The sequence below is a fragment of the Mustela erminea genome, chromosome 5 (genome assembly GCF_009829155.1).
Source record: "Mustela erminea isolate mMusErm1 chromosome 5, mMusErm1.Pri, whole genome shotgun sequence".
Lineage (NCBI taxonomy): Eukaryota > Metazoa > Chordata > Mammalia > Carnivora > Mustelidae > Mustela > Mustela erminea.
Window position 1 is genome coordinate 31,242,418 of NC_045618.1, and position 24,754 is coordinate 31,267,171.

Sequence of the window (24,754 nt, forward strand, 5' to 3'; positions counted from 1 at the left end):
AGAACTTGGAAGAAATTTCCAGATTAATTCTAATTGAACCCTCTCATTTTACATATAAGGAAACTGTGGTCCCCAGAAGCAGGATTTGCTCCAGATCATGGAGATTTGGGTGGGGGGATGTGAACCCAGCTTTGTACCCAGTCCACAGCACTTTCCCTGGCTATCTGCCTCCCCAAGGGGTGTGCCTGGGCCTCTTCTCAGGCTCCTTCTAGGGCAGCTTACTCTGCTAGTGGGGCGGCAGTCATCAGGGTGGGAGTCACCCTGGTCTGGCCCAGAAACCAAGGTGCCTGGAGCCGAAAGACCCACCTGTTGCAGTCAATTCACTCAAACACCTTAACAAGCGAAGGAGACCCTGCACAAAGCAGCAGTTACGGCCTGGCCCTCTCCCACTGGACAGCCGTTTTATCACCTGCAGCTGCGGCCGCTGGGGCAGCCTGCTGACCACTGCCTCCAAGCCCTGTTGTCTTCCTCTATGGTGCAGCCTGCAGTGTCAAAGCTGCCCAACCCCACTCCTGGCCCAGGCAGGAGTCACCAGGCCTCTGAAACTCAGGCTGTTTTCAGTGGCTCCTGTGAAATCTACGTTTCTCCTTCCCATTGGCTGTGGAGGAGTTGTCGCTGGCCTGCTACCGGCATCTCTGAGGCTTTTCCTCGGACCCAACTAATGACATCTGGCTCCTGAGTGCGGCAGACACTCTGATTCAGGGGTGAAGAATCAATCACCCATGTCCAGGGGCCCTTGAGCTCACCACTGTGTGAAGACCAAAGACAGCAAACTTCCCAGGAGTACAACTTTGATCTGCTCACAGCCCTCTTGAGCGCCCCCTCTAGGCTAGACCATTAGATGCGGGTTTCCAGGGAAGAGATCCCCTCGGGTTTAAAGTAACCTCCCTCCAGCCCTGCCTCAGTGCCTCCCTCTCCCCTCTCTACTGCATGTGTGCGTGCGCACACACACTGTTTGCCACAGCATGCTTCCAGAAGGCCCAGCATTGGCAACACTCGCCATATTCTATGGGCACAGACTAGTGCTAACTTCTTGGCCAAACACGGCTCTCCACAGTGGGGTGCCAGCTGACTCAGCCAGGCCACAGACAACGGTTCTGCCAGCTGGGCCTGGGCCACGGGCAACCATGCTTCTGCCGCCGCCTGGGTGGGTCCCCCACTCCTGGTACCTCCTACTGGAAGTGCATTTCCTCTCAGAGGCCTCCCCTGTGCTGCAGCCCAGGACAGGGTCCCTGCACCCACTCCTCTGGCACTCAGCCATGGGAGGAGCGCTGGTGATACTGCTCGGCACAGGCCCCCGCTGCCCTCGGGTCCTGCTACTGGGGTGGAGGGAAGATGATTTCCAGAAAGAATTTCTCTCCAAAGTAAATTTTAGACCTTCATCCTCTTTCCCATCCTTCCATAGTAGTGGTTCTTAATGGGGGGTGGGGGATGGGTGTGACTTTGTCCTCCAGGGGACGTTTACTCTATCTAGAGATATTCTGGGTTATCACGACTGGGAGGTGTCCCTACAACAAAGGACTGTCCAGTCCCCAAAGTAAATATGCTAAGGCTGAGAAAACTCGAATTCGGATAACTAACAAATAGCAAAATGGACTCCTCTGTTCCTATGGGTGATGCCAGCAAACAGTGAAATACCTAGCTTATGTGCTGAGGAGAGAACAAGATCTGTTGCGGTGATCAAAGGGAGTCCCTTACTCCCACTTTGGGGTCACTCAGAAATACACTCAACAGCAGTTTGGCAGTGCCTGGCCACCGCGGAGTGGCCGGCTTGTCTGCACACGCTGCTTTTTGGTGCTGACTTCCAGTTATAGGGTGGCTATCTAAAGAGGGCCAGCTCCAGGCCTTCTGAGTAAGGAAAGCCTACAGGACTGCTCAGACGGCCAACACCTCTTGAGCACCTCCCAGTCTGGTACTGTGCTAGCACTGCGGGCACAAAGACCTAACCGACTGGCTGTCCTCAAGGAGCGCCTAGTCTAGTGAGGACACAGAGTAGTAAATAAATCATTTCCAAGATTCACTCTTGGCTAGGCTGATCTAACTCATTTTCCTTTCAAAAAAAAATCCTTCTGGGAAGGGAGATGAACAATAAAGTAGAGAATGAAGCAGTGGAGCCACACTGCTGATTAAAATCTATATTGCTATGGCAGCCCCTCCGAGACGTGATCAGCTCCTGGGTTTGCACCAGCTGGGCTTGTGGAGCTTGTAAATAATTAAAAGGTAATTGGAAGGGAGACCAAAGTATTAAGTGGATTTTTCACTCTCAGGGCAACCAGGGAGTTTCACTGCTGCCGGTCACATTATCTTTCAGGATTATATTCTTGTTTTTTACTGACACATGCAGCTCCAGATAGTAGTTGGGGGAGTAAACTAATTAGGCTGCTTAGACTGCTCTGAGAGGCCTGGCGATGGGAGGACACAGAGACACAAAACTCTCAGTCATCCTTGTTACAAACCAGCTGTCATGGGCACACTGCTAGGACAGCAGTGAGGATTTAGAATGTAAAGGAAGAGGAAGGAGCGGGAGAGAAAGGAGTTCACACAGAGTAATACCTGCTAGGGGCTGCCTTTAAGCTCAGCCTAAGAGGAAGAGGAGGATTTCAGTCCCAGATCCCAATAAAGGAGCTGACACAGAAGCCAAGGAAAGCAGGGTCCCAGGCAAGAGGCTGGTGGGAACAGCTCTCTCTTGTGTCCTAAGGGTGATGAGGGTGGAGCTATGCAGGTTGCTGTGGACCTTCTCCTAGAGAGGCTGGGTTTCTGGCCATGCTTCCTGAGGGCTGACCTGGCCGGTGAACCCAGTGCTATGACAGGATATAAAGCCAGGAAGTTGAGTCACTGGGGCTCAAGACTCAGTCACGTCAGGGTCCAACGTGGAGATGGCTGGGGAACGGGGAGGGTGGAAGTGAGAAAGAGAGATGGACAGAGAAGTGGGAAGGTGCATTATAAAGCAGATGCCCACATAACCTACAAACTGCAAGAACGTCCCAACCGAGCCAGTGGGTGCAAAAACCAAAGAGCCAATGGGTAAGAAAAAGAGAGTTAGCCTTCCCTTTTCATGGATCATCTCAGACCCTCTCACCAAATCCTGAGGGACCTCTAGCCTTTTCTTGGCCTTTCTCAGTCTCTGTGAGACTAGGTACACCAACATGAAACCCCACATACTAGTTTAAAGTGATGTCTAAGGTTGCTAGAAGGCTAAGGAAAAAGTACCTTTGAATTTGAAATTATCTCCTAGAGACCAGTTAATCAGAAGAGAGCATCACAAATAAGGCAGGACAAAATTTGGATGGATTCATTTTCTGCCAGGGCCCTCTCTGCCCATTTCGATCTCATTGTCTGCCAATTCCTCTGCTAAGGCCAGAATCGATAATCAGGAAATGCTTCTTGTTCTCCTGGGCTAAGTAAGACGCTGGCACTCTGCACGGAGGATGGCTAACAGTAACTTGCGCACAGTAGGCACTCAATTAATACTCACGGAGTTGAAAAACTGAGTAGACTGCACACTCACCCCTCTTCTGCATAAAGACGAAGAGGTCATCCAGGAACTCTTTCCTTTCCGGATCACTGTCCAGTTCATACAGCTGCAATCCCGGTCCCCCCAGAAAAAAAACACAGTGAAAAATTCCAACTAATGCAGGAAGTCTCACACCAGAGATACACAACCTTCTCTCTGTATGACAACAGATATGACTCACAGGCCACTCCTGTCCTTACTCCTTGGGGATCAGATACAACAACCCACTGCAGAACTGCCCCTTTTGTTACCACAAAGGAAACATTACAGACCTTGGCAAAATCTCGAGAGATCTCTCTTCCCCGGCCTCCATCAGCATCATCACTCCAGGCCAAACCACCATTCTGAAGGGGAACAAAGCACAGAGTTCAGAAGGGAATAGGACAGAGTGGCAGAGGGAGGGGCAATCATTCAGGGCAAAGACGAAGACCTTCAGCAACTGTGCTATCCTGGGCTTAGACCATAGAAGACTGCTCGGCTGACTGCCTCTGCCACTCCTATGGGACAGCATCTTCTTTTGCTTTCAATTACATTCCAAAATAAGAGGGAGTCAGGTGGAAGAATCACATCTATTTGTTGGAGGAGGGGGGGTATTACTTTTCCTTGATAATCCTAGAAGACAAGGACACCAAGGCCCAACTTTTGGAGAACCTACTCATCCCTAGCTGATCTTCCAGAAACCATCACTCTGAGCTGTACTTCTTTAGGTTCTATACAGTATATGCATTTGTATGACTTTTATGGTGTGCTTAGATACTAAACGGTATGTTATAATGACACCTAGCCCAGCTTCCGTTATGACACTCTAAATGGAGGGCAAAGTGTCCCGGAAGCAGGACACAGGTCCTGAAGTTCTGGTCTCTTGGCCAAACCTCCCCACTAGAAGCCGTAAGTCTAGAGAGACTGACATTCTTTCCAAGGTACAGAGACTGTGCCACTGGGGTGAAATGCATTTCCATTAGAGAAATAATGAAAACCTAATGCTAATTTAATTGATTAGGTTAAACCAACACCACTCAGCCAAATAGGAGCAAATGGCAAATATGCCTTTGTTTATGTTCTTGGAACCTGCTTCCTGCCTTTATTCAGTTGTGTAACTCTTACTCCTCGGATTAGGTAACATCTTCTGGGGGAAGCCTTCCCCTCACTCCAGGCGTGCTAAGCACTCTGGAAGCAATCTCTGTATATTCTGAGTTTAGAACTTAACATATTTTGGAATTATCCATCATCCTCACCACATTGTAAGCTCAAGAACAAAAGTGTCTCATTCATGCTTGTAACCCCAGCAAAGAGCACACCACCTGGCACTTAATAGGCCCCAGTAAATGCTTGATGAATTATAACATTGCTAAAAGGCAGTAACTGGCTATTTGTATCAATTAAGCACCTCTTCTAAAAATACACACATCAGGAGCGCCCCGGTGGCTCAGTGGGTTAAAGCCTCTGCCTTTGGCTCAGGTCATGGTCCCAGGGTCCTGGGATCGAGCCCCGCATCGGGCTCTCTGCTCAGCAGGGAGCCTGCTTCCTCTTCTCTCTCTGCCTGCCTCTCTGCCTACTTGTGATCTCTATCTGTCAAATAAATAAATAAAATCTTAAAAAAAAAATACACACATCTACTGTACAGAAGAGTCAAAAAGGCTCTCTGCTAGTGGGGAACATGAATTGTCTATAGAAGTCTGCTGTTCATTTCTGCCATGCTGGTCAGTGGAGGACCCCATAGACGGGACTGGACGAATGGAGCCTGTCACTCTTTCATTTCTACCCCCAGGACCACAGGCACATGCGCAAATAGTTGGGGAGGGGCCTCTGGGGATGGGGAGCAGAGGTTTCTTGGGAGGACATTCTTTGGACTGCACAGGGATGGTGTTGTAAAACCTCATCAATAAAACAAAAGCCTCATCTAATTCCCTTCTTCCTAGCTCCCCCTCTAATCAAAGCTTGCCTGAAAGCCGGAGGTTATTATTCAGTCATATTTTGGGACCATACTTTGCTTCCCCTACTCAAAGAGGGCTCTGAGATGCAGACCTACTTTCTGATAGCAATTTAGTACACAGGGAGGTAAGTATAACCAAGAAGAACTGACACTCTGTCAGCTGAAATGGAACAGGCTAGACCAAATTGTTTCCCTACTTATCTCGTAAAAGATGTGTGTGAGGAAGTGCTCAGTAAATGCTATCTAAGTGCACTCATCATCTCCCCAGGCAGACGCCACCAGAGATCTCCCTACAGCTCTTCAGCTCAGGGAGGCCAATAACCAAGCAGGAGAAACACTATTAAACAACAACAACAAAAAAGAATAAAGAAAAAGGCTAAGATTCACCCCCACACTGTAATTACAGTGAACAGAAATCTGGTGTCATCTGGTGGCAACTAGCACAATGAATAATCAAGATGAATTATGCCTGTCAGGTCAGCAAAACCAGACAGAGTTACAGTCCCCCTTTCAAAGGATGCAGGAGGTTGCCCTAATGCCCACTGATTTTGTTTGAGCCAGTAATTCCTGCTGGAAAGTCAATTATCCCGGGAGCCCCTATCGGCTGAAAGACATTTAATGGGGGATCACTGCCGCTTCTGTTATGTCAGCTGTTTACTGTGGCAGCTCAATTCCCAGCTCTCTCTAGCTGGGGATCTGAAGCGGATTCTGTTCGCAGGAGGTTTCTTTCTCTATAGATGACCAAGAGAGATGAAAACACAGTTTTTTGCTAATTACAAGTAACTTCCAGGCACTCAGAGCTTTCTCAGAAATGCTTTAACACTCAGCCAGGTGGGGAGGACGGAAGGGTGGGGAGGACGGAATCCACAACCCAGAACCCAGACAGCGCTTCCCACAGCAGGAGATGAGAGCCAAAACAAGCACACCAGTGCAACCACCATGTGACTACGTGTGAAAATAAACACCCAGGTGTGAGGGCTCAGCTCTGGAACAGAGAAGAATGCCCTGGGGGGTGGGGAGGGGGTCTGGGGACCAGCAGGACCCCTTGGCCTTCTCCAGCTCTGATCAAATGGAATCAGAACCTGAGCGGCGGGAGGGTCGGACTTGGCACTAGCTATGGCCTGCTAAATAGGAAACACTTAAAAATCTGCTTAGTGATGGGATTTTAGCATAAAGCACCCTTGGCTCAGTGACCGCAGAGGACAGGGAGATTTGCCAGAACAGGATGGAAAGAGGGCATCCAACTCTTTGGGCAATCCTACAGTTTGACCCATTCCACAGATAGGAATTTTAGTGATGATTTAAAGAAAACACAGGGCAAGAGTTTCCCATGAGTGGAGGTGTTCTCTTTTGTCCAAGGAAAGGATGGGCCATTACTTCATCTAAAATACTCAGCTGGGGTTGGTGGGGAAATGTCCACTCTCTGTGCATTATTCTCTTTGTCTTGGGGCAGTTAAACCCTGCTTCACAGGATTTTCTAGCTGAAGTGAGAGTAATTCCTGGACCTGCCCACCCTTTACAGTCCTGCTGGAATGTTGCCTCCCCCCCACAGGAAGCCTCCCGCCTCTGCCACCGGGCAGAATCCACGCCTTTCTCCTCTGGGCTGTCACCTGGTGTGCTGGCGACTTGTGCCCCTGCCTCTGTCCCCTGTCCATGCCCATCAGGGTATCCCCAGGCCCCAGCACATAGAAAGTGCAGACAAGTATACTGAAAGGCAGTGACCTCCAACCCTACAACGCCTCAGTTCTCCCCCTTTTCACAGGGAGGACTACAGGCTTCCACGGCTATCTTCTCGGTTCTTCGCTCAGACCAACTACTGCAGAACACAGCCCCCTTAGGCACCTGGAGTTTGTGTGCTGGTTTCTTAGCCTATCCCCAGGCTGTGGGTGTGACTGCTGGAAGCCGAGGGATGATTTATTTCTTGGACGCCAAGTGTGGCCAATGCAGACCATGGTAGGGAGGCAACTGGGGAGCGGTAGACGTGAGTGTGGGGAACACACGTCCAAAGGGAGCCAGCTCAACACTGTCGAGGGGTCCCCAAGAAAAACATTTCAGTTTGCGGCCCAGGGGAACAGTCTCTGTGACAGGGAGGCCAGCAGCAGCCAGTGCTCACTGACGGCCATTTACAACCTTCCCAGCCTCTCCTACTTGAGAACTCTCTTAACCGCTTTGATCTCACCAGGAGCTCACAGGAAACTGACAGTTTGTTCCCAAATACCAACCCAAGACTAGCTTTGGCTACTATGTCCACATTCAGCTTCTTTCCCCCAGGGAAGCCACAGTGTTGTGCCTTTAAATCCCTCAAAAATGGCAACAAAAGAAGGCTGGGGGAAGGAGAGAGGGGAGCAGGAAGCTGATGTCTGTGTATCTCCTGTGCAGCAAGGGCTGGGCCAGGGGCTTAGCAGGCCTTTTCTCACTGAACTGTGATTTAGAAGTGGGAGAACAGAGGCTCAAAGAGCAAACTGCTTAACTGGCCAGGGGTCACAGAGCTTCCAGGTGGCAGCACAGCATATAACGAACCCAGGTCTGGCTCTCTCTGTTACACTGCTCTGCCTGGTGGGCAGAAAGAATAGCACAAGGTGTTCTCGCAGGGACATCAAGAAAGGAGAGAGGGAGGAGAAGAAGAAAATCCTCCTGGCTACAGAATGCCTGCAATGCCAAGTCATGGCCCTCGGGGTTCCTCTCAAAGGAAGATTCTTTTATTCCCTGATTCATCTCATTGGTGACATCTGGGAAGGCCAGCCAAGCAGGAAACCAGCCTTCACACATCATCAGCGGAGACTTATCTAGGGTGCTGGGGGGTACTGGAATAAAAATTGTTAACCTTTCACCACTACTTCCAAAACAGAACATCTGGGGCAGGATCCCCCACCCCGCCACCCCACCCCCCACCCGCTTCCCCCAGAGCCAGGGCATCAGGGGAAAGAGAGAGAGAGATAAGTAGGTTTTGCCTCTGGGAGGACTGGTGGAATATGGCACCTAGCACTACAGCTCGCTCATAAAAGGCCTTTGAAAACAATAAATCAGTCTAACCTGACAGCTTCTCAAAATTAACATAGTGCTTCCTCAATACCTCAACCCTGGAAGATCAAGAAGACAGAGGGGAAATGTATTCACTCCTTTAAAAATTTAAAAAGCTACCTTTGTAGAAGAAGGGTGTTTTGTTTTGTTTTGTTTTGTTTTTCCTTTTCTCTGTAAAGCCCCGGAAGACAGAACTAGAGTCATGGGGCAGAATTCGCCACGAGGACAATTTCAAGTGGACAGAAGTAGGACTTCTCTAACGATCCGAACAGTTCAGGGATGAAGGGGGCCTTCTCAGGAGGTGGGGGGGCAGGTTCCTGTCCCTGGAAGGCCATCTGTCTGGGATATCACGCTGTGGAGTCCAACATGAGACCAGGCTGGAGGAGAGGACCTCTAGGGGCCCTTTCTGTTCTGAGAAGCAAAGACCCTGTGACAAATTCATTCAACGCTGATTTCCTGAGAATCCACACCAGGTAGAGCCTTGTGCAAGCTGCTGAGAATACCCCCGCCCCCCCCCGCCAAAAAAGTGATTCTCCCCACTGGGAGTTTTACCACATGGTTGGAAAAACAAGCTAGACACACACAGCATTTAATAGAGCAAGCCAAAGTGCCGAAAAAAAGTGCCCAGGAGGTGGAAGAAAGGAGGGCGGCTCAGAGGTGGAGATAAAGCCCGCCTGGAAGAATGGGCTGAGGGGAGATTTACAGTGTAAATGAGCATGGAATGGGGGGATAAAGAGGGCGTGTTTTGGCAGGGAGGATGCGAGTCTGAGTGGCTGAGGTGGAAAGAGGCTGTGAGATGCCTTGAATACCATGAGAAAATTTAAACTGTGAACTGTGAACAGAGGGAGGCAGTGGATGTTTTCTGAACAGAAAAATAATTAAACCAGTGTTTTAGATGATTTTAATGACCTACTTTAGAGAGAACAGAATAGAGAATAGAATCCAAATATACAAACGTATGTGGATACCATTTGCATTAAGATTAAATGGATTAAATCCCATTGAAAATGGGATTTTCACTTTTCAACTTTTCTTTATATTCATTCACATACATTTATTTGATCACCTAGGATATACTAGATACTGTGAAGGGTTCTGAGGGAAAAAAGAACAAGCCAGTTACGAACCTCTGACCTTGTGGATCTTAATGGAAAGAAAGATGATTAAAAGAAAATGGCTGATTTTTTCTAGATTAACTTTGACTCGTCTGTGAAGCCCCATCACTTGCTCTCCTGCCTCTCCCTTGCCTCCAGTGAAAAAAATCTGGATTGCAATGAAATGATAGAGCAATTTCGTGAACTAACACCTTCACAATATGTAGTCTTTCCAGTAAGGGAGCAGTACGACTCTTCATTTAACAAGTTACTTTGAATGGCTCTCAATAATGGCTTGCAATGCGACATACTACTTTTGTACACTGCACAGAAGACCAGAGAGGGAAAGCCAGCACCGGCACTGGCTGGCTGTGCCGAAGCCATGCAGAATCCAGGGTGGGACGGGGGGCAGCAGGACCAGGGAGAAATGACAGGATCGTACTAAGAGGCCGAAAAGAGAAAGAGGATGAATGTGAATCTCATAATGAGAAAGGTACCTTCTGATGGAAAGGGAGAGAAGCTGTGCAAGGAACCAAGCAGGAGGCCTTTGAGCACTAATGAAAACAGACTACTGTCTCTGGTCTGAGAAAGGGAGGGAGAGAGAATATCCCACAACCCTGGAAGAAGCCAGGTTATGGTACCTGGCAGTGGCAAGAGCCAAGCTTCTAGGGAGGAGAAAGGGAGAAATCCAACCAGTGTTTCCTGACCCAAGAAGGCTATGTTGGGCCTTTCTTTTTACTGGGATTTGGGGAAAGGAAGGGAAAAAAAAAAAGGCACAACCAGACCACGCCTCCAAGATCTTAGGAGCCAACACTACATTCCTTAGAGCCGTACCTCCCCAGAGACAGGAGCGCCTGACTTTAAAAGCAATTAAGTATCTAGGCTATTTTAGGATTACTCCTTGACCACCTGGAATATCTTATTAAAGCACAGCTCAGATGTCCAAAGCAATTTTAGTTCCCATTCCTCACTCCTCCCCAAGGCAAGTGTTAACCCTTTCCTTCAGACTGAAAGTACAGAGGCTAAGCTTCCAACTCCTCACTTGGGCTCCCCGTATTCTTAAACCTCTAAACACCATCACACATACTGACAACCCTTATAGAGATTCTTGAGTATTCTCGGAAAACACAGAACAGTAATTTGTTTCCGTTCTCTCTACTCTATAATCTAATAGATTCTGAACCCCAAGGTTAAGGATCTGGGCAAATTCCTGGGGCCTGAATCTCAAAGTAGTCATTAGCAAAGGAACTAGACTTCAAAGGGGCTGATCTCAAACTCATAGATACTATTTAATTGCTTTGAGTATATGTGCTGCCGAAGCGAGCACCTATTTAATTGCTTTGAAATATAAAATGTAACCCAAGTATTTGGGCTGAATATTGCTGTTGTTACTACTGTTAATTTTTTTAAATAAGCAACCCATAAACTACCTTCTCTTTGGCTAGACCCAGGCCCTACTGTAGGCATCACCTCTACAATACTGTGACTGCTCTGATGCTGGCCAGGCTGATGACGCTGTAATGTTCAAAGTCCAATTCCCAGATCTTGGTAGGAAGGAAAGAAAAACATCTTTGCCCTCCCACCACTTTTAACCAATTCCAGGAGGTAATGAGACACGCACAAGGGGCTAATGGGCAGGATTATAGAAGAATCCTAAAAGGCGACCGGAGCCCCAGGAAGTAAAACAGATATTGTTATAAGCAACACTGTTGGACTACAAAACCCTCCTGATAAGATCAGGATTACTGCTCTTAGCTAAATGGCTCCGGCCTTGGAAGCACAGAGTTATAATTATCAGATGCACACCTTCCGCTGTCAGGTAACTTTAGCAGGAACCAGAAAGCAACCCCCAACCCCTTACTAGCAGCAAAGATCAATTCAAAGTCGGTGGCTTGGAAAAAGAGCGAAGGGACGCTTTTCTGATTAGGCAGTAGAAAGGAGGAAGTGTGGGGGTCGGGGGAGGACAGCAGTCCTACCTTCCCTGTCTAGACACACAGTCCCTCCCGGCCATAACCAAGAACACTGCCCAGAAATGGAGAGTTGCTACAAAAGGAGGAAGAAAAACTAAAGTGCAGTGTTGGTGAAGTGTTGTCTACCGACTGACCCAGCCAAATCTAAGTCCGCCACAGAGCAAAATCCCAGCTCCTGCTCCCAGCAGAATTCCAGTAGGCAGCCCTGCTCACTCCACTCTGTGAGCTACCTGCCCCTGAACTCCCACGGCCCTCCATTTAACCCCACGGAACTCTGAGGGCCAGCGGCGGACAGCTGAGGAGACCACCTCATCTGACCTTCATCTGACAGAAGGGGAAACTGAGGTCTGAGGAGGTTAGGAAACTTGCCCGAAGTCAGTGCTTCAGAAACTTGTTTCAAGAAAATTCACAAAACTTTTTTTTTCAAGCTATATTTTTATAAAAGAATTATTTTTGAGAGACAGAGAGAGGGAGAGAAAGAGCAAGGGTGCATGGGAGAGGGGAGCAGAGAGAGAGAGAGAGAGAGAAAGGGAGAGAGAATCTGAAGCAGGATCCCTGCTGAGCCCGACAGGGCTTGATCCCAGGACCCCAAGATCAGGATCTGAGCTGAAACCAAGAGTAGGACACTTAACCAACCGTGCCACCACAAATACATTTTTTTAAACAAAGGGTTTAATTTTTAACTCATCTCTACACCCAACGTGGGGCTCAACTCACAACCCAAATGAATGTCAGTACCCGAAGAACAAGCTCTGAGCATAAACTCAGGAGGATCACCAAGTGATGAATTGGGGGAAAGCAAATACTTAAAAGAAGGTGGGCTTCGAGTTCTAAAAATACGGTTCTATTAAAGGGACCCAGAAGGCAACAGAAACCATTTCCTAAAGACAGCAGTTTAATTTTAAGGTTCAAAAGGGTAATAGAAAAGTATATATTAAAAAGAAAAGAGAGAGAGAGAGAGGGAGGGAGAATGAGAGAGCCCCTCATGCATATTCAATTTTACAAATTAACCAAGCTTTGAAAAATGATAAGATTCAATGGTAACAAGGGTTGGGGGAGTGGGATCTCCCATACTCCCATAATGGAAATGTAAAATTGGTATATCATTCCAGAGAGTCACTTGCCTCAAAATGCCCATCCTTATAAAAACAGCAGCAGGAACAACAGATCATAATTGAGAACTTATTATATGCCACGCCCTGTTTCAGTATTTCACGTGTATTAAACATTTAAACCTCAGCACAGTTCTGAGGGGCTACTATAAAGACACCCATTTTTCAAACCAAAAAACTAAAGCACAAGGAAGGCATGAGGGAACACCTGGCAGAAGGCTGCAAAGCAACTGAACAGAGGTGTTGAGAGGTAAACACAACTCTGCTTATAACTGTGTCACTGTCCCGTCTCCTCCTGATCTTGTAATTCTGTCCTATGAATCTACCCTAAGGAAATGACTAGAAATACAGGAGAGATTTATAATAGCAAAAAATTAGAAACAGCCCAGCTACCTGACATTAAGGCCAACAGGCAACACGTGAAGGTGCTATCTGTGGGGACAGAACACCTCCCAGCCAATCACAGAAAGCCCTGCTTTTGTGAACCACTGGGTCCCTACTTCACATCCTTCCCATTAATCCAGATGTAGTGAAGATCTACATATAAAAATGTAATCATAAAATTATAATAATATATATTTATAGCCCTGGGGAGAGGGGACCTTTTTAAATATGAGAGAAACCAAGAAGGGAAAGATCAATTGATTTAGCTACATCAAAATTTAAACTCCTACATGATGAAAGAATTAAAATATGAAAGACCAGCAACTGTGAAAAATTCTTGCCACATAAAAGACAAAAAGCCTTGGAGCACCTGGGGCACTCAGTGGCTTAATGCCTCTGCCTTCAGCTCAGGTCATGATCCCAGGGTCCTGGCATCGAGCCCCACATCGGGCTCTCTGCTCAGTGGGGAGCCTGCTTCCTCCTCTCTCTCTGCCTGCCTCTCTGCCTACTTGTGATTTCTGTCTGTCAAATAAATAAATAAAATCTTAAAAAAAAAAAAAGACAAAAAGCCCATGTGCAAGAGCTTTTACAGCTCAATAAAATAAGGTAACAGAATAGACAAATGGGTAAAGTCAACAAAAGACAACAAACCAAACTCATGGAATATAGCAAAAGCAGGACTAAGAAGGACGTTTACAGCAGTAAACACCTACATTAAAAAAGAAAATGTCAAACGACCTAACTCTACATATCAAAGAACTAGACAAGGAAGAAGAAACTAAGCCCAAAGTTAGACGAAGGAAGGAAATAATCAAAATTAGAACAGAAATAAATATGACAGGCACTAGAAAAACAACATCAACAAAACTAACAGGTGTTTTTTTTTTTTTTTAAGATTTTGTTTATTTGACAGAGAGATCACACGTAGGTGGAGAGGCAGGCAGAGAGAGAGAAAGAGAGAGAGAGAGAGAGAGAGAGAGGAGGAAGCAGGCTCCCTGCTGAGCAGAGAGCCCGATGCCGGGCTCGATCCCAGGACCCTGGGATAATGAACTGGGCTGAAGGCAGAGGCTTTTTAACCCTCTGAACCACCCAGGTGCCCCTAACAGTTGGTTTTTTGAAAAGGTAACAAAATTGTCAAACCTCGGGCTAAACTAAGAAAAAAAAGAGAAGACTCATATTTGTTTAAATTCAGAGATGAAAGAAAGATACTGCAATGGTTATATAAGAAGCTACTCTGAACAATTACATGCAAAAAACTTGAGAATTTAGAGGGAATGTATAAATTCTTAGAAACTGACCCCCAACCAAGAGTGAATTAGGAAGAAATAGAAAATCTGAACAGACCTATAACCAGTAAGAAGACTGAATCAGAATCCAAAACCTTCCAACAAAGAAAAGCCTGGAACCAGATGGCTTCGCAAGTAAATTCTACCAAATATTTAAAAAATTAACATCCAATCCTTCCCAAACTCTTCTAAAATCTTAAAGAGGAAGTAATACTTCCAAATTCATTTTATGAGCTCAGCATTACTCAGATAACAAAGCCTGAAAATGACACTACAAGAAAACTACCTGATGAATACAGATGCAAAATCCTTCATAAAACACTGGCAAACCACAATCAACAGCACATTAAAAGAAGCATATACTGTGATCAAATGGGATTCATGACATGGGATATAAGGATGATTCAACACACAAAAATCAATCAATGGGATAAACCACATTAACAGATGGAAGGATAAAAATCATATGATTATCTCAATAGATGCAGGAAAAAATCTGACAAAATTTAAGTCCTTTCATGACAAAGATACTCAATAAACTAGGAACAGAGTAAATTACAAATTACCTCAACATTTTAAAGGCCATGAATGAAAAGCCCACACCTAACACCATACTCAATGGTGAAAAACTAAAGGCTTTTCCTCTAGGGTCAGGAACAAGGCAAGGATGCCTATTCTTGCCATTTCTATTCAACACAGTACCAGAAGTCTGAGCTGGAACAACTAGGCAAGAAAAAGAAATAAAAAGCATCCACACTAGAGAGGAAGAAATAAAATTATCTCTATTCGCAGATGACATAATCTCATATGTAAAAACTCTAAAGATCCCCCCCACACACAAAAAACCATTAGAACTAAGAGGTGGAGCACCTGGGTGACTCAGTCATTAGATGTCTGCATTCAGCTCATGTCATGATCCCAGAGTCCTGGGATCATGCCCTGCATTGGGCTCCCTGCTCAGCGGGGAGTCTGCTTCTTCCTCTGACCTCTCCCCTCTCATTCTCGCTCTCTCTCAAATAAATAAATAAATAAATAAACTCTTAAAAAAAAAAAAAATCAGTTGTATCACCATACACTAACAAGGAATTTCCAAGAAGGAAATTAAGAAACACAATCCCATATTCAATAGCATCAAACAAATAAAATACTCAGGAATAAACCTAACCAAGGAGGTGAAAGACCTGTATACTGAAAACTATAATACTGCTGAAAGAAATTAAAGAAGATACCAAAAAAATGGAAAGACATTCCATGATTATGGATGGGAAGGCTTAGCACTGTTAGAATGTCCATACTACCCAAAGAGATCTATAGGTTCAATCAACCCCCACCAAAATCCCAGTGGCATTTTAAAAACAGAAATAGAAAGAACAATTCCAGAATTCATATAGAACCACAAAGGACCTTGAATAGCTGAACCAATCTTGGAAGAAAGAACAAAGCTGAGGCCTCACCCTTCCTCGTTTCAAAACATATCACAAAACTGGGGTGCCTGGGTGGCTCAGTGGGTTAAAGCCTCTGCCTTCGGCTCAGGTCATGGTCTCAGGGTCCTGGGATGGGAGCCTGCTTCCCCTGCCTTCCCTCTCTGCCTGCCTCTCTGCTTACTTGTGATCTCTGTCTGTCAAATAAATAAATAAGAATCTTTAAAAAAAAAAAAATCACAAAACCACAGTGACCAAAACACTATGGTATTTGCATAAAGACAGATAAATTATAGAGCAAGGGAACAGAACAGAGTCCAGAAATAACGAGCACACATATGGTTAACTGATCTTTGAAAGAGTACCAAGAATACACAACAGGGAAAGGGTAGTCCCTGCAACAAATGGTGCTGGGAGAACCAAATATTTACATGCATGGAATGAAAATGGACTCTTAGCTTATACCATACATAAAAGACTTAAAGAAACTATAAAGTTCCTGTTAGAAAATACAGGATGGAAGCTTTGTGACGTTAGTCTTGGCAATGATTTCTTGGATAGGACACATGCAACCACAGTAAAAAGACAAATGAGACTACAACAAAATAAAAAGCTTTTGCACAGCCAAGGGAACAGTCAACATAGCAAGAGGCAACAGACAGAATGGAAGAAAATATGTGCAAATCATATATCTGATTAAGGGTTAATATCTAAAAGATGTAAGAAACTCCTACAGGCGCCTGGGTGGCTCATTTGGTTAAGCACCCAACTCTTGATTTCGGTTCAGGTCATAATCTTGGGGTCATGAGACACAGCCCCATGTTGGGCTCCATGCTGAGCAGGGAGTCTGCTTCTCTCCCTCTTCCTTACCCTCTACACCTCTCCCCATCCCTCCTTAAATAAATAAATCTCAAAAAAAAAAAAAAAAAAAGAAAAAGAAAAAAAAGAAACTCCTACAACTTATGGCCAAAAAAGCCCCAAATAAACCAATTACAAAGGGGGCAAAGACTTGAATAAACACTTCTTCAAAGAAGACATACAAATGGCCAACAGACACATGAAAAGATGCTCAACAACACTCATCATTACAGAAATGCAAATCAAAACCAGTAAGATATTACCCCACATCTGTCAGGATGGCCACTATTAGAGCAAACATAAAATAACAAGTATTGGAGAGGATGTGGAGAAACTGGAATCTTTGTGCACTGTTAGTAGGAATGTAAAATGGTACAGCCAATATGGAGAACAGTATGGAGGTTTCTGAAAAAATAAGAAAACAGAACTACCATATTATACAGTAATCCTAATTCTGAATATTTATCCAAAAGAATCAGGATTTTTTTTTTTTAATATTTTATTTATTTATCTGACAGAGACAGAGAGTACAAGCAGGGGGAGAGGCAGTGGGAGGGGGAGAAGCAGGTTCCCTACTTATCAGGGAGCCCAAAGCAGGGCTCGATCCCAGGACCTTGGGATCGTGACCTGAGCTAAAGGTAGATGCTTAACCAACTGAGCCACCCAGGCGCCCCAAGAATCAGGATCTTGAAGAGGTATTTTCACTCTCATGCTCACTGCAGCATGGTTCACAATAATCAAGATATGGAATCAACCTAAGTGTTCATTGACGGATGAATGAATAACAAAGATGTGGTAAACCAGAAATAAACTCATGTTTATATGGTCAATTAATCTATAACAAAGGAGGAAAGAATACACAGTGGGGAAAAGACAGTCTCTTCAATAAGTAGTGTTGGGAAAACTGGACAGCATGCAAAAAGCAAAAAGCGTGCAAAAGAATGGAACTGGACCACTTTCTCGCACTAAACACAAAAATAAACTTAACATGGATTAAAGACCTAAATGTGAGATCTCCAACAATAAAAATCCTGGAAGAAAACACAGGCAGTAATTTATTTCACATTGGCCCTAGCAACATTTTCTAGACATGTCTAAATAAGCAAGGGAAACAAAAGCAAAAATAAACTATTGGAGTTATACCAAAATTTAAAAAACTTCTGCACAGCAAAGGAAACCATCAACAAAAGACCACCTACTGAATGGGATAAGATATTTGCAAATGACATATTCAATAAAGAATATCCAAAATATATATATGGAGCTTATACAATTCAACACCCCCCAAGCCTCAAACAGTCTGAGTTGAAAATGGGCAGAAGACCTGAATAGACATTTTCCCAAAGATGTACAGATGGCCAACAGACACAGGAAAAGATGCTCCACACCACTGACCACCAGGGACATGCAAATCAAAACCACAATATCATCTTACACCTGTTAAATGGTCAGAATCAAAAAGACAAGGAGCGCCTGGCTGGCTCAGTCAGTGCAACACGTGAGTGTGTGAGTGGAACTTGGGCTGTGAGTTCAAGCTCCATGTTGAATGTAGAGATTACCTAAAAATAAAAATCTTAAAAAAAAAAAGACAAGAAATAACAAGTGTTGCTGAAAAAGTCGAGAAAAAGTAACCCTGGTGCACTGTTTGTGGGAAGGAATGCAAACTGGTATAGCCACATCAGTAAGGAGGTTCCTTAAAAAATTAAAGAATAGAGAGGGGCGCCTGAGTGGCTCAGTGGGTTAAGCCTCTGCCTTAGGCTCAGGTCATAATCTCAGGATCCTGGGACTGAGCCACCCCCCCCTCTCTGCCTGCTTGTGATCTCTGTCTGTCAAATAAATAAATAAACTCTTAAAAAATTTAAAGATAGAAATACTGTATGATCTAGTAATTCCGCTACTGGGTATTTACCCAAAGTCAATGAAAACACTAATTCGAAAAGATACATGCCCTCCTATATTTACTGCAGTATTATTTATTATTTACAAGAGCCAAGATATGGAAGCAACTTAAAAGCCCACTGACAGACTGAATGAATAAAGAAGATGTAGTGTACACACACACACACACACACACACACACACACACACACACACACACGAAGAGGACTATCATTCAGCCATAAAAAAGAGTAAGATCTTGCTATTTGCAACCATATGGACGGACCTAGAGGCTGTAATGCTAAGTGAAATAAGTCAGAGAGAGAAAGACAAGACCCATACGATTTCACTTATATGTGGAATCTAAAAAACAAATGCATACACAAAAGAAACAAAGAAAAAGCAGAAACAGACCCATAAATGAGTGAACTGAGAAGAATGAACTGATTTTGCAAGAGGGGAGGGAGATAGGAGGTTGGGCAAAATGGGTGAAGGGGTGAGGGGGAGAAAGGTTTCTAGTTATGGAATGAGTAAATCATGGGGATAAAAGGTGTAGTAGGGAGAAGCTAGTGGATGATATTGTAACAGTGTTGCATGGTGATGGGAGCTACACTTGCTGTGTGCACAGCATAAAGTAGAGACTTGTGCAATCACTGTGTTGTATACCAGAAACTAATGTAACACTGTGTGTCAACTCTACTCAGTTGCAGACTACTACTGAGTCACTAAAAAGAAGAAAATCCTACAGGATAGGATGTGGTAACATGGATGAACCTGGAGAGCATTATGTTAAATAAGGTAAATCTCTCAATAAAAAGTTAAATGTAATGAAAGTGAACTAAGTCAGTCACAGAAGGACAGATACTGCATGATTCCACTTACATAACGTAACTAAAATAGTCAAACTCACCAAAGCAGAAAGGGGGATGGTGGTCACTGTGGTCTGGCAGGGAAGGGAGATGAAGAGTGGCTGTTCAAAGGGTTTAAGCTTCCATCATGCAAGTTGAAAAAGTTCTAGAGATCTTCTGGACAACATTGTTTATGGTTAATGTGTGCTGCACACTTAAAGTTTTGTTAGGAGGGTAATCTCATGTAGTTTTTATAATTAAAAAAAAGAAAGGGAAAAAAAAGGCCACAAGCAGGGTAAGACAAGAACAAATAAAAAGGCAAACAGGAAAAGATAATATAATATACATATACCCTCTGATACAACAAACACAATCTCTAGGATAATCTCACCTACCACAGAAATGCAGACACAGTGTAGAGGGTTACACAGCATTTACAAAGATAGTTTAATTTATACTAAACACACACCACACACAAACACACGCACTCTCTCTTCTCTAACACGTTCTGCAACTATACAGTTAAGTAAGTAAACATATAGGAAAAGCCCTACAGGCTGATTCATGCCAAATGGCTGGCTAGCCAGAAAGGTTAGCCTCCTGCCAGACAGGGTGGGGTGGGATGGAAGAGAGCAGAGTATGCAACAGAACAATATATACATATATATATGAGTGTGTGTATATACATGTATTTAAAGATTGTATTTATTTTTTTGACAGAGAGAGAGAGAGAGTACAAGTAGGGAAGCAGCAGGCAGAGGGAGAGGGAGAAGCAGGCTCTCTGCTGAGCAGGGAGCCCGATGAGGACCCTGAGATCATGACCTGAGCTGAAGGCAGAAGCTTAACCGACTGAGCCACCCAGGTGCCCCAGGACACTGTATTTTTTTAAACTATGAATTTTTATTCTGTGTCTTCCTATGTGGCTTTAATTTTCCTGAGCATCTATTCATATTACTTATATAACTCTGAGATAAATGCTTATAAAAATATTAATATGTAGCTCATTATGAACACACAGGGAAAGACAGCCATAACACTGAGTAAAACAGTACCTTACAGAATAACATGTAGAGTTCCTATTTTTGTTAAAAACAAGCAAAATGCATTTGTAAAGAAGAAAGTTCTGAAAAGACACAGAGTACCAAGTGTTAACAACAATGACCAGCTGGAAGTCAGGCCTTTACTTTATACATTTCTATATTTCTAAAATTATTGAAGTTAATTTAACTTCTGTAATATGTTTTAAAAAAACTGAACATTTAAAATAATTCTTTACAATATATTTTAATGATAAAAATTACTCATGGTCTACTAGGTGACAAAAGTTGGGCATAAAATCATATATGAAATGCCTTTCACAGGCATTTTTTTTTTTTTAAATCACAGGCATTTTTAAAAAAGATTTATATATCTATTTGAGAGAGAGTGCAAACACGCACTGTGAGGAGGGCCAGCGGGAGAGAGGCAGGACAGAGAGAATCTCAAGCAGACTTCCTGCTGAGTTCAGAGCCCTGAGCTGGGGCTTGATCCAAGGACCTGAGATCATGACTCAAGCTGAAACCAAGACTCTGATGCTTAACCAACTGAGCCACCCAGGTGCTCCTACAGGCATTTTTTTTTTTTTTAAACGCAAAGGAAATACAGTTGACCCCTGAACAACACCAGGATTAGGAATGAGGAGTGCTGACCCCGCATACAGTGCAGAATCTCAGTGTAACTTTTGATTCCCAAAAAACTTAACTACCAATAGCCTACTGTTGACAAGAAGTCTTACTGATAACATACAATTAACACATATTATGTGTGTGTGTGTATATATATGTGTATATATATATAATATGCTGTATTTTTACAGAAAACTGAACTAAAAAATAGAAACAGTTATTTAAGAAAATCACAGGAAGAGAAAACACATCTGCAGTACTGTACTATATTTTCGGGGAAAAATACACATATCAACGGACCCAACCAGTTCAAACCCATGTTGCTCAAGGGTCAACTGCACAAGAAAATATTTACAGTTACATCTAAGTTACGTGGTTATGGTGATTATATTTTCTCTTTTACAAATGTTTATATTTTTCGTGTTCCCTAAAATAAGTCTGAATTACTCTGACAATGAGAAAAAAGAAATCAAAGTTACTTTTAGAGTAATGTGAGTATTAAAAAAAGATTATCCTTGCCCTGCTCTATCTGGAATGGAGCGACAGGGAGCACAAGAGGTGGCAAAGCCTGGCGGCTGAAGTCAGACCCCCTGGGTTAATAGCCCAGCTTCCCAACTCTGAGATCATAAGGAACACAGTTCTTTCCTCATCTGTAAAATAAACACATAAAGGGTGATAATATCAGGGCGTGCCTCACACAACTCAGGGAAATAAGGCAAGTACCTGGCACACAAGAGGTCAAAAGCCTAAGCTATTAAAATAAAAAACAGGGGGCGCCTGGGTGGCTCAGTGGGTTAAAGCCTCTGCCTTTGGCTCAGGTCAAGATCCCGGGGGGTCCTGGGATAGAGCCCTGAGACAGGCTCTCTGCTCAGCAGGGAGCCTGCTTCCTCCTCTCACTCTCTCTCTCTCTCTCTCTCTGTCTGCCTCTCTGCCTACTTGTGATCTCTATCTGTCAAATAAATAAATAAAATCTTAAAAAAAAAATAAAATCAAAAACAGGAGTTGGGGCGCCTGGGTGGCTCAGTGGGTTAAAGCCTCTGCCTTTGGCTCAGGTCCTGATCCTGGGATCCTGGGATCGAGCCCCACATTGGGCTCTCTGCTCAGCGGGGAGCCTGCTTCCCAATCTCTCTCTTTGCCTGCCTCTCTGCCTACTTGTGATCTCTGTCTGTCAAATAAATAAATAAAATATTAAAAAAAAATAAAAAACAAAAAAACCCAGCAAACAAAACCATGACCGAGGACAGGCTGATATGAAGTCCACTGCTCCCTTCCCTCTCCAAAGAAAACCTCACTCAGAAATGCTAGAAAAAATCCAGCAGGGGCGCCTGGGTGGTTCAGTGGGTTAAGCCTCTGCCTTCGGATGGGGTCATGATCGCAGGGTCTTGGGATCGAGCCCCACATTGGGCTCTCTGCTCGGCGGGGAGGCTGCTTCCCCCTCTCTCTCTGCCTATTTGTGATCTCTGTCAGATAAATAAATAAAATCTTAAAAAAAAAAAAAAAATCCAGCACTCCACACTCCTTACACATATAGCTAAGCTTGAAACCAAGACAGAAAGCAGAGTCCTCAGGGCCAGAAACAAGAAGGAATTAACCATTGGTGAGCAGGTGCCAAAGCTGTAGGACTCAAGGGAGAAGGACCTGGATACGGTTCTTAACATCTGAGGCCTGAGGATGGTGGATTTAATCCCAAGAGGGAGGCGTCCAGGCTGCAGGTGTACTGCATGCCAGGACCCAGCACTGAGATAAATGCATAAAGTCAGGGCCAGAAGAACTACACTTCCATCTCCCATTAACTGGGGCTTTAAAAACTGCCCACTGGCCTGGAAAAATAAGGAACTTTGCTGTTTGTCATGGCCCTCATGGAAAAACAGGGTCCATGAGAGACAGAAGCCCAGGTTCTCACCAGGCACAGACGGAGACTCCAAATTCATATCACTCCAAAACAATGACAACCAGCTAAACTTGCAGGGCCCCCGCGGAGGAGCAGACAAAACTCCCCTTAGGAATGCTTCCATAATCTAGCACATGGGACTCCCATGGAACCAAATCCCAACTCAAAATGAGCTTATGCTGGAAAAACAAAAACACCACAAGAGGTAATAAACCACCACATGGGAGAGTAACATGACAAGAACCTGCACTCCAAGAATGATAAGAGAATCATCTAAAAGCATCTCTAACATAAGCATGTTTAAAGAATGGCAGAATGTTGGTAATTGTTGAAAGCTGAGTAAAGGACACAGGCAGCTCGTTACCATCCTCTCTTTTGTACACTACAGATGTCCATAATAAAAAGTTCTAACAGTTCCGTAGTATAGTTTTTAAAAAGTTAAAGATGTTCAAAGACCTTAAAGGAAGGAATAGAAACCAATTGGTAAAAACAGGCAGATTTTTTAAAAGTTTTTTAAAAAAAGTACAGAAATTAGGGCGCCTGGGTGGCTCAGTGGGTTAAGCCGCTGCCTTCGGCTCAGGTCATGATCTCAGGGTCCTGGGATCGAGTCCCGCATCGGGCTCTCTGCTCAGCAGGGAGCCTGCTTCCTCCTCTCTCTCTGCCTACCTCTCTGCCTACTTGTGTTCTCTGTCAAATAAATAAATAAAATCTTAAAAAAAAAAAAAAGTACAGGGGCGCCTGGGTGGCTCAGTGGGTTAAAGCCTCCGCTTTCGGCTCAGGTCATGATCCCAGGGTCCTGGGATCGAGCCCCACATCGGGCTCTCTGCTCTGCAGGGAACCTGCTTCCTCCTCTCTCTCTCTCTGCCTGCCTCTCTGCCTACTTGTGATCTCTGTCTGTCAAATAAGTAAATAAAATCTTTAAAAAAAAAAAAAAAGTACAGAAATTAAACACAATATTAAGATAAACAATTTTTTAAGTTATTGAGCAGAGGAGACAGAGCGGAAGAGAGAATTCAAGATTGGGAAATGGAATGTGAAAATATTCCAGAATGCAGGGGGATGACAGAGAGAGATCAGGCTATAAAAGATACAGAGAAGAATGAATGAGAGGGTCAGGGGGAAAGAAAAAAGAAAAAGAGGAGCCAAAGAAAAAAAAAAGACTCAGGTCAGGTTGAACAAGCAGAACAAGGCCCAACTGGAACAAATAAAAGTAAGTCCAAACCTAGAATACGGAAGTGCAAGTGCAAAATAACAAGAGTCAAAAAGGAAAATCTTAAAAGTCACAAGAGAGAAAAAGGATTCATAAAAGTGACAATTAGACAACAGACATCAACAACAAAAGAGCAGCTAGGAGAGATGAAATCACATCATCAAAATGTTAAGAAAAATCAGAGTCCACGTAAAAAAAAAGCGGGGAGGGGGTGTGCCTGCGTGGCTCAGTAAGTTGGGCATCTGACTCTGTTTTGAGTTCAAGCCCTGTGTTGGGCTCCACACTGGATATGGAGCCTACTTAAAAAGAGAAAAGAAGGGCATCTGGGTGGCTCAGTTGGTTGAGTGACTGCCTTCGGCTCAGGTCATGATCCCTGACTTCGGGGATCAAGACCCGCATAGGGCTCTCAGCTCCTTGGGGAGTCTGCTTCTCCCTCTGACCTTCTCCTCTCTCATGCTCTCTCTCGCTCATTCTCTCTCAAATAAATAAATAAAATCTTAAAAAAAAAAGAGAGAGAAAAGAAGGGGCGCCTGGGTGGCTCAGTGGGTTAAGCCTCTGCCTTCGGCTCAGGTCATGATCTCAGGGTCCTGGGATGGAGCCCCACATTGGGCTCTCTGCTTGGCAGGGAGCCTGCTTCTCCCTCTCTCTCTGCCTGCCTTTCTGCCTGCTT

General features: G+C 44.4%; 1 protein-coding gene across 6 annotated transcripts in view; it reads right to left on the minus strand.

The window, feature by feature from the left end:
- ARID3B (AT-rich interaction domain 3B) overlaps positions 1 to 24,754 on the minus strand; it is a 71,062-nt gene that overhangs the window by 32,349 nt on the left and 13,959 nt on the right. For 4 of the 6 annotated variants that reach the window (XM_032342450.1, XM_032342447.1, XM_032342445.1 and 1 more), the window contains 2 exons: positions 3,787 to 3,858; positions 3,476 to 3,581 (listed from right to left, as the gene is read on the minus strand). In XM_032342450.1, coding sequence (XP_032198341.1) covers positions 3,476 to 3,581; positions 3,787 to 3,858 — 178 coding nt within the window. The remainder of the gene's footprint in view (positions 1 to 3,475; positions 3,582 to 3,786; positions 3,859 to 24,754) is intronic. The other 2 variants (XM_032342449.1, XM_032342448.1) reach the window with 1 other exon arrangement.